The 10,355-nt window shown below is 43.0% G+C and overlaps 1 protein-coding gene across 1 annotated transcript in view; it reads left to right on the top strand.

Annotated features, from left to right (window-relative positions):
• TEX43 (testis expressed 43) overlaps positions 1-4,385 on the top strand; it is an 8,656-nt gene extending 4,271 nt beyond the window's left edge. The window contains exon 3 of the mRNA XM_005875841.2: positions 4,143-4,385. Within this exon, the coding sequence (XP_005875903.1) occupies positions 4,143-4,352 (210 nt within the window). The 3' untranslated portion in view covers positions 4,353-4,385. The remainder of the gene's footprint in view (positions 1-4,142) is intronic.
• Positions 4,386-10,355: the final 5,970 nt, after the last annotated feature.

Genomic DNA, 10,355 nt, shown 5'->3' with positions numbered 1-10,355 from the left:
TTCCAACTGATGCCAGACAATCCCGCTTCTCCTGTTTGAGTCTGAGTCCCTAGAGACTCGCCCGGATCTGGAGCTCAGAGTCTGAGACTCCCTCCTGATTGAAAACGACAACCGCGCCCTCAGTGAAGTGGCCTTCCTTATCTCTTGTTATGGCCTTCACTTTGAGTTCTATTTTGTCCGATATAAGTACTGCTACCCCAGCTTTCTTTTCATTTCCATTGAAAATAAAAATTTAAAGAAGTGAATTCAAAGAAGGGATTAGCCAAAGAAAATATATGCACAACCCATGGACACAGAAAACAGTATGGTGATGGCCAGAGAGAAGTCAGTAGAGGGGGCAAAAGGGGGGAAATAGGGACATCCTATATAATAATAATAAAAGGCTAATATGCACATTGACTGAACGGCAGAATGACCTGTTGCTATGATGCGCACTGGCCACCAGGGGGCAGACGCTCAATGCAGGAGCTGCCCCCTGGTGGTTAGTGCACTTTCATATGGGGAGTGCCACTCAGCTAGAAGCTGGCTCATGGCTGGCCAGCGCAGAGGTGGTGGCAGGAACCTCTCCCACCTCCATGGCAGCACTAAGAATGTCCAACTAACGGTTTAGACCTGATCCCTTGGGGGCCTAAGCCTTTAGTCGGACATCCCCTGAGGGCTCCCTGGCTTCCAGAAGGATGTCTGACTGCAAGCTTAGGCCTGATCCCCCAGGGAGTGGGCCTAAGTCGACAGGTGGACATCCCCCAAGGGGTCCTGGACTGCAAATGGGTGCAGGCTGGGCTGAGGGACCCCCCCCCCCAGAGTGCACAAATTTTTGTGCACTGGGCCTCTAGTCTATATAATAAAAGCCTAAGTGACTGTTAACGGCAGAACAACCAGAATGACCGGTCACATGATGTGCACTGACCACCAAGGGGCAGATGCTCAACGCAGGAGCTTTCCCCTGGTGGTCAGTGCACTCCCACAGGGGGAGTGCCGCTCAGCCAGAAGCCGGGCTCACAGCTGGTGAGCACAGCAGTGGTGGCGGGAGCCTCTCCCACCTCTGCAGCAGCACTAAGGAGCAGTAAGCCGAGCGGTAAGGAGCAGTGAGCAGGTGGGCGGTAAGGAGTTAGGGGTCCCAGACTGCAAGTGGGATGTCTGCCTGCCGGCTTAGGCCCGCTCCCCGGGGGGAACGGGCCTAAGCCGGCAGGCGGATACCCCCTGAGGGGTCCCAGACTGCAAGAGGTTGCAGGCTGGGCTAAGGGACCCTCCCAATGCACAAATTTCATGCACTGGGCCTCTAGTTGAGAAATAATGGGCAAATATAATTGTATATATTTAAAATGTACAATGTGAGGATTTGATATACACTGTGTAATGATTACCAAGATAATGTAATTAACACATCCATCCAGCACCTCACATAGTTAACTCTTGTTTTGGTGAGAACGCTAAAGATCTACTCTCAGCATCTTTCAAGTACACAATGCCATGTTATTCACCATGGTCACCACGCTGAACATTGGATCCTCAGAACTTATTCTTCTTACTACTGAAAGTTTGTCTCCTTTGACCTGTATCTCCTCATTTCTAAGCTCCTCTCAGGCCCTGGAAAACACCGTTCTATTCTCTGACAAAAACATTTGATGCACTCACACATAAACTTGCAAGCAAAAGTTTATATCAATATATTGTCAAATAGCCAATTACAATCCTAAAAGTAAATACACCAAAAGATTTCAGAACTCTCTGTCTACCCTTTTCCCCACACAGTGCCACTTGCAGTTGTTAAGAAGCTCATCAGAAATAGGGCCCATTAATATTAAAGCTACAGTACAGAGCATGTATTTTTAAAGTTGTGCTGCATATTTAGGTTGAGAGCTATGGGAACAGTTTGGCTAGATTTACAGATAAGACTTGTTACCCATTCCATGCTCCTATTCAGTCAGTAGTTTCAAACATTTTCCAAATTCAGACTGACCATTCACTTGTGAAAAGGTAAGTTGTTTCTTTAAAGGAGAATAGAATATATTGTAATAATCAGACTACAAGAGGAGATTTCAAGTTAGGATTCCTAGAAAGAAATGTATATCACTAATTTGCAAATTTCTAATAGATAAGCAATTAATGTTGAAGAAGAATATACTTTGCCCAGATAGAGATGACATTACAAAGAAAAAAAAAAGGACTATTATAGCCCGACAGGTGTGGCTCAATGGTTGAGCATCAACCCATGAACCAAGAGGTTATGGGTTTGATTCCCGGTCAGGGCACATGCCTGGCTTTTGGGTTCGATCTCCAGTGCAGGGTGTGCAGGAGGCAGCGATCAATGATTCTCTCTCATCACTGATGTTTCTATCTCTTCCTCTCCCTTCCTCTCTAAAATCAATAAAAATATATTAAAAAATTTTTAAAAAAGTATTTGGAAAAAAAAGACTATTAAGATATAAAAAATATATCCTAAAAATATGGCTAAATTGTTTTCTTATAAAATACACAAATACAATGTAATAAATAAAGCGACCATTTGCCCTGAAGTGATTATTGAATAAGTATTTTATGTGATATTTTGATAACAAAGATAAAACTAATGAAATAAAGACTCAAATAACAGCCCTGGGACGGTGTCTCAGTGGTTAGAGCATTGGCCCAGGCACCAAAGGGCTGAGGGTTTGATTGCCAGTCAAGGCTACAGACCTGGGTTGCAGGTTTGATCTCTACCCTGATCCAGGTGCATGTGAGAGGCAACCAATGGATGTGTCTCTCTCACATCTATGTTTCTCTCTCTCTCTCTCAAAATCAAAGGAGAAAATATCCTCGGGTAAGGATTAACAACAAAAAGACTCAAATAACAGACTTACTAGTACATATCAAATTTACATGGTTATTAAGATTTTCTACTCTCTCAATATTCATGTAATTTAGTGGCTTATCAGGTCACATTTCCAATGTCCTTAATAGCTTTAGCATGGTGACAATATTAGTACTTATTTCATCTTTTTCATTTACTAGAATAGAAGTACAGGGTGTAAACTTTGAGTTGAAGTAAGTAATAAAGAACTGTTTTTTGTTTGTTTGTTTAAATATATTTTAATGATTTTTTACAGAGAGGAAGGGAGAGGGATAGAGAGTTAGAAACATCGATGAGAGAGAAACATCGATTCAGCTGCCTCCTGCACACTCCCTACTGGGGATGTGCCCGAAACCAAGGTACATGCCCTTGACCGGAATCAAACCTGGGACCCCTCAGTCCGCAGGCCGACGCTCTATCCACTGAGCCAAACCGGTCAGGGCTAAAGAACTGTTTTGAGTGCACCAAAGCATTTTTTATTCTTGAACTTATGCATTATAACTCAACATAATTTCTTATAGCTATTTCACTTTTACAGTTTAGTTGACAATGTTTCTAACAATTTTAAAATATAATTACTGCCTGGTGTACAGAACACCCCACCTTCCACAGTAAACGTGAAAGTCACAAGAGAATTAAACGGAGTGAGTGTGCATGGAGTCAGTGCCCGCTGTGCTTTCCCTCCCTCTACTCACTTTCACCATCTTTCCTGTGGGCGATGACATAACTAACAACATAGAAATGAAAACACAGCACAGCAGAGATGGGGCTGCATCTCAAGACCAGGCCAGGGTGCTGTTCAGCCGTATCGAAGAACCAGAAACTGATGTATACCTGACAATAACCTCACGTAGCTGTTATTTATCCAGCCACCGTGCAGCAACATGCTTTCTTTTTTTTTTCTTCTTCTTTTAACATGCTTTCTATCTATTTAATATTCTTAGTAGTTGGCAAACGTTTTTTTCACTCACATATAATATTTCACTCAAAACTCCAAGAATCTTTCATAATTTCTATTTTATATTTGAGAAAACCGAGTCTCACAGGGGTGAGTGACTTGTACAGGTCATGTGAATAGTGACGTTAAAGTGGGACCAGCGGACTCCAGGTCTCTCTAGTGTGCAGTGCACACGTCTTGCTGGTGCTCGGGGCACGGGCGAGAGGGCACTGCTTTGGAAAAAGGGATGTTGCTCTGTCCACTAGACGGTCCTTCTCGACAGGGACAGTGAGAAAAACTATGGGGCAGCTTCCATCTTAATCCCATAAAGTGATGTTTGGGGTCACAGATGGCAGTTTTGTTTTTTTCTCTTAGCATGCAGAAATGTGTGGGATCTACGCTGGCTCCCTGGAAGACTCTCTGTTTCTGAATCACAGCGAAAGGCTTTGCCATGGGGAGGACCGCGGAGCTGTCTGGAAGAAAGGCCCTCCCGAGATAAAAATTACAGATATGCCTCTGCATTCACCTCTCTCCAGATACCAGAGCACGGTGATTTCCCATGGCTATAGGAGGCGGCTGATTTGATGAAAGAATAAAGTGATAAAGTGTTTCAATCTCACTCGCCCTTTCATAAATGTTTAAGTCCATCGTACATTTATAGTTCACCCACAGGTTCAGTTTAAAGGCTATAAGTCAACTGCAGACTTTATACATTATAAAAGCTTCAGGTCGGAAATAGGCTCAGAATATCTGAGATCAAGTGGGGGAGCAAGGAAAACTGTCTCATTGAAATTCATTTCATACCAAATAGCTAAGAAACGAGACAGGCCAGTGAGCCAGGACAATTGCAATAGGGAAACTGGGACAGACGGCTGAACAAACTGGCAGAAAAATTTACAGCAGATGTATGAGGTCACCTCCCTAGAGATAACATCTAGGCCTCAGGTGTGTGTCAGCTCCAGGCCCAGAAAAGCAGCAAAACTGGGTGGGCGATGCTAGGACCAGCCTCTTGCCCTGGAGCTGACCAATCAGTGGAGACCACAGCCCTGTAAGAGCACATTTGGAAAACTGATGAATATTCTGCTGAAACCCTCCCCTGAGAACTCCCCTAAAATTCCTGGGGGAGAGAGAGAGAGGGAGAGAGAGAGAGAGAGAGAGAGAGAGAGAGAGAGAGAAGTCTCAAGACAAAGTACCCAGGGGGTTCTCTCCCTCTAGGGAGCACACCTGCACCATCCTCTTCACTTTCTCCTCCCCTTTCCCTCCCCCCTCTTCTTTCCTTACAGGTGTGCATCTCCTAAACTCCAAGAGACCCCACAAGACTTGCAACCAGGGGAGCAATGGGCAGCAGCAGCTTGTCCCAGGCTAACCCCCTGAACGTGTCTCCAAGGCCCCCTTTTTCTGACTTCCCAGTGAGCTAAGGCAGCCCCACCTGAGCCCTCTGTTGTTTCATTGTTTCACTGTTCCCAGCATTAATAAGCGTGCCCTCATGATCACCTGGACTCATGTTGTGAAATTTTTCTTGCACAAAGTCAAGAACCCACACACTACCAGCTGGCCCTAGGCAGACCTGGTCAGGGTCAGGCCCCCTGTCCAGTAACAGAAAAAGCAGACTGACCCAATCCTGCCATCTAACATCAGCATGCTCCTCTACCTATCTGTCCTGCTCACTCCCCATCTTTATTATTCATCCCCTCCAATACTCAAAGTCAAGTGAACCAGACTGAAGTAGAGCTGCAGGATGTGGAATTATTTTAGCTACTTTTCTGACTGCCCCAAAATGCTTCTTTCTGCCACACCCCTCCCCCCAAGGCTCTGGACACTGGTAACTAATCAATATGGTAATTAGAAGTGTTTGGCAGACAACTCTATGATACATAGTACAATTTTGGTGGAGATGTGCCTTCTGTATTGATTGAATGTAACCAAATCTCAATTTCTTATGGCAAGGTGATTCACATACTATAACAACATAAAAATGACCATATACAAAACAGTGTATCCCTGTGGAAGGCAGGAATTGTTTCTCAAACTATTAAACTTAAGGTAGTTAAACATTACCTTATGACCCAGCAATTCCACTTCTGGGTATATGCCCAAAATAACCGAAAGCAAGTACGTTAACAGATATTTATACACCAATATTTGTTCATGCCAGCACATGCACAAATAGCCAAAAGGTGGAAACAATTCAAATGTGTAGAGAGCGCCTGGGAAGGCACATGAGCATTTCTTGTAATTATTGTCAGCTGAATCCAGTGGCGTTGGCAGAGCCACGTCCCGGAAACTCACCTTGCCAGAGGCAGGTGTGTTGTCAGCTTGACCTTCAGCTCAGGCGCCAGGGGGGGGGTTTCCTTATCTAAATCCAGCCAAGCACCAGGAACAAACATGATTATCCGGGCCCGTGCAGAAGTGACCATTACAAAGAAGCCACAGGAATGCACATCATCTCCTTTGTCTTGGGCTTTAGTAAAACTTCCTGGGTTTTGCTGTAGAAAATAAACGTGCTGTATCGGCTCTGGGTCCCTGTCTCTTCATCAGAGGACAGTGGTCCCACCCAATCTCAGCTTTCCCTACTGTATTTGTGTCTGTCTCTTTCATTTACTCAATCCCCCCGTTGCCCCTACTCAGGAACCGGACCGCTCTCTAGCCGCACTGGATGCGGAAAAGAGAGAAATATTTATACAAATGTCCATCAACTGATGAATAAATAAATAAATGCAGTATATGCATGCAATGCAATATTCAGACATAAAATGTCTGATACATGTTACAACATGGAGGAACTTTATGCTAAGTGAATGAGCCAGACACAAAAGGACAAATATTGTATGACTTAGCTTATATGAGAGACCTAGAGTAGTCAAATTCCTAGAGAAAGAATGTAGACTAGTAGTTACCACTGGCTGCAGGAGAGGGGGAAACGGGTAGTTATTGTTTAATGGGTACATAGTTGTAGTTTGACATGTTCTAGAGATAGATGGTTGGACAGTCACACAGGGTTAAAATAATGAATTTTATGTCATGTATAGTCCCACAATTAAAAAAAAAAACAACTCACAAAAAATGCCCTAGGGGTTCTAAGCTATATTTCATCCACTCAAATGTTCATATCTACTAACAACACTAGGAAACTATTATAAAAAAGAGATGGACATCCACTGAACAACGTAAAGCTCAATAAATAAAATGTAGACAAAGTAAAAACTATATATACACAGAACGTTAAAAATTATTAAAGAAGACTAATATAAATAAACTTTAACACTTCATTAAGTACACAGTCTCTATTTGGAGAATTGCAACATGGGACGGAAGGCAAGAAACTTTTATAGGATAAAGAATATGAAACAAGAAAGTACTTATTGAGCCCTGAGTTGGCTAGCCATTTGGGGCTTAACTGGCTAGACTGCATTTCTGGTCACCTGAAGCATTTACAGGGACATGAAAGTTATTGAAGTTTTGGTTTGCTGACGGGACACGCCGGGCAGGGGTGTCTCCATCTTGGGCCTAGAAATTTATTTCCACACTAGTGTCCTATTAGTGAAAGAGTGAAGGGAAAAGGGGACATATATTAAACCCAACAAGCTCTGGCCTTACAAACTCAGAGACCAACAGTAACCACATAGGATGGGCTGAACACAAAAATTCCTCACTAAAAGCAGGCCATAGCGAGTAGACATATCCTAGGCCTGTCACTTCCTTGACAAAGGTCAGTCTTTACCCTCACTTACCTAACTGTCTTGTGTTCTTTGTGCACCTGAGATAACATACCTTTGAAATATCAGAGTAATCTTTTCTTTTTGAAATGAACATTTATTTCCCTTGAAGTAGGATTGTTTGTACCTCTATAAAGAACACTGTTAGAACAGAGCAATCTTTTCCAGACCCCTCTCAGATACCACCTCCAGCACAAGGACACAACATCTCATTGTCATCTTGTTGCCTGCACACCATCTCTATGTGCTGGAAATGTTCACCACCCTGTACCTACAATGGAAATGGAAAAGAAGGATGTTTCTCTCCGTTTTGCTTTTTTTAAAAAAAAATATATTTTTATTGATTTCAGAGAGAAGGGAGAGGGAGAGATAGAAACATCAATGATGAGAGAGAATTATTGATTGGCTGCCTCCTACACACCCCACACTAGGGATCTCGCCCCCAACCTGGGCACGTTCCCTGACCAGGAGTTGAACCATGATCTCCTGTTCATAGGTTGACACTCAACTACTGAGCCATGCTGGCCGGGCTAGGAAATTCTTTCAAATAAATATTTCCTCATTTGCTGTATGCACCCCGGACCATTTCCAGAGACTTTATATGGTTGTCCTTTCATGATTACTGAGACAGGCCAGTAAGCCAGGACAAGCAGAATAGGGAAACGGAGACAGAAGTTAAACTGCCGTTTGCAGTCATCTAGAAAAACTAGATGCCAAGCAGCTTGCAGTCGTCTACTAAATCTTATTTTCCCTAAGTGAGGGACTTAAGAGTAAATGGCTTATACTTCTCCTCCCCAACCAGAGGGTAAATAGCTTAAATCACCCTACTTAAGAGACAGATAGCAGAAATCCAATTAAAGCCATTTGTCAACCACACCCAAGGAGAGATGAAAAGAATAAACTTCATTTTGGTACATCAGCATAATGCTGACGAATATTCTATTGATCCTCCCCTAAGACCTCCCCTAAATACCCAACCTTTAAGACCCCTCAAAAAAGTGTGTGCTCCCCCACCCTGCACCCGCCACCTGCCCAATCCTGGCCTGCACAGCTTCCCCCAAGGGATCCACTGCCAGTCAGATGCTGCTGAGCAGGGATCCCCGGGGCCTGGCCCCCCAGCCGGGCCTGCAGCCCAGCGTCATGGAGGACGACATCCTCATGGATCCCATCTGAACCCCAAACACCCAATACAGTTCCTTTTAACACATAAAAAAAAAAAAGTGTGTGCTCACATCCCCACCCCCTTCCTCTGCTACAGGCATGCATCTCCTAAACTCTAAGGACCCCATGAGGCTTGCAACCTGGGAGCAGTGGGCAGCAGCAGGATCTACCCAGTTTTATGGATGAAAAAGAATGTATATAACCCAGAAAACAATGTTAGAAGCCAGTGCATCAAAATACATACAATTTTATTTCTGGACAGTGGAGTTATGAATGACTCCACCTTACATCCTTGCACCTTTATAAATTATCTTCCCAGAAGAATTGAACCGAGCAATGTTTTCCTCATGAAAACATGTGGATATATTGTTCACATCCAGTTGGGTTAACCCATTCACCCTTTTGTGAGGTCTGACACCCCGTCATAGCAATTATTCTGTCTGTCTACTTAATTTTCCCTAAGTTTCTGTGACCCCCAACTTCTTTCAGATAGTTGCTCATCTAATTTCAGTCTCCAACATGTAAACTCTTTTTGGCTTCTTCCTTTCAAAGCCCACCACCTCCATCCACCAGGGGTTATCTGAGACTAAATTTCCTCACAAGAGAGCAGAATGTTGTGCTGCATTTTAACCCAGGTGGGTCAGTCCCAGTGACTGTGAAATTGTTGGGATTTCCAAGGTAAAAAATGCCAATGGCTATGTTTTTTATACATGCATATATGATCATATTTGAGCATTGCTAATTAGTCTCCTGGCAGGTTGAGGGGCTAGTGAGAACAGATATATGGGTGAACCTCACACAAAGGAGTCGGCAGAGAAAGTGAGCCATGGCTGGAATGCGTATTAACCGGGGCCTGGCAATTTGGGGACCAGTGTAAGGTATTAATTTAAATTTCTCTGGCTTGTATATGATTTACCCTTAGAAGCCTGCTATCAGAAAGCAGCGTTTTTTTCGTTTAAAATGAAAAGGTCAGGATTTACTCAGTTTTATAGATGAAAAATGATGTAAACAATGCTAGAAGCCAGTGCATCAAAATACATACAATTTTTATTTCTGGACAGTGGAGTTATGAATGATTCTGATTTACATCCTTGCACCTTTATAAATTATCTACATGTTTTACGATTAGGAAAGAAGGGACGCCTTTGCCCTTGTACATGCTGCTCCCGCATGTGGAACGCACTCCTCTCTCTGCTCTGCTTGTCAGAGTTCAGAGCCCATGCAGATGCCAGCCCTTCTGGGAGGCTTATTTCATATCCTAGTTTCTCCTTCATCAGTTCGCTCCACCCTAACTTTTCAAGTTGGTTCTCTGCCGAAGACTTCTGCTTCTTGACCAGAAGAGGTCTCTGTTGCATTGCTCAAGGAGAAAAAAACACAAACCTTTTTTTTTTTTTGTAAAATGTTTTCTTTGTCTGATCTTTGAAATCAATGAAATATTTTTTAAAAAATCTTCATTTTATTAACCACTACATTTCAAATTATTAAATTTTATGTTAATTGTGGGACCAAAATGTAAATGATTCATAATCTTCCTTAATTCCCTTAACAACCTATAGGAAAGAAATATTCTATATCTCTAATTCCACTTACTTATTAGGGATGCTGGCAGCTTTATGCTATTGGGTGGTCTAAGGACATAATTTCAAAAATAATAAATTCATTTTGATGAAACTGCCCATGTTTAGGCACCATTATTTTCTGAATGAACTAT

This window comes from Myotis brandtii, unplaced genomic scaffold (assembly GCF_000412655.1).
Source record: "Myotis brandtii unplaced genomic scaffold, ASM41265v1 scaffold470, whole genome shotgun sequence".
Classification (NCBI taxonomy): domain Eukaryota; kingdom Metazoa; phylum Chordata; class Mammalia; order Chiroptera; family Vespertilionidae; genus Myotis; species Myotis brandtii.
This window is presented reverse-complemented; position numbering and strand designations above follow the sequence as displayed.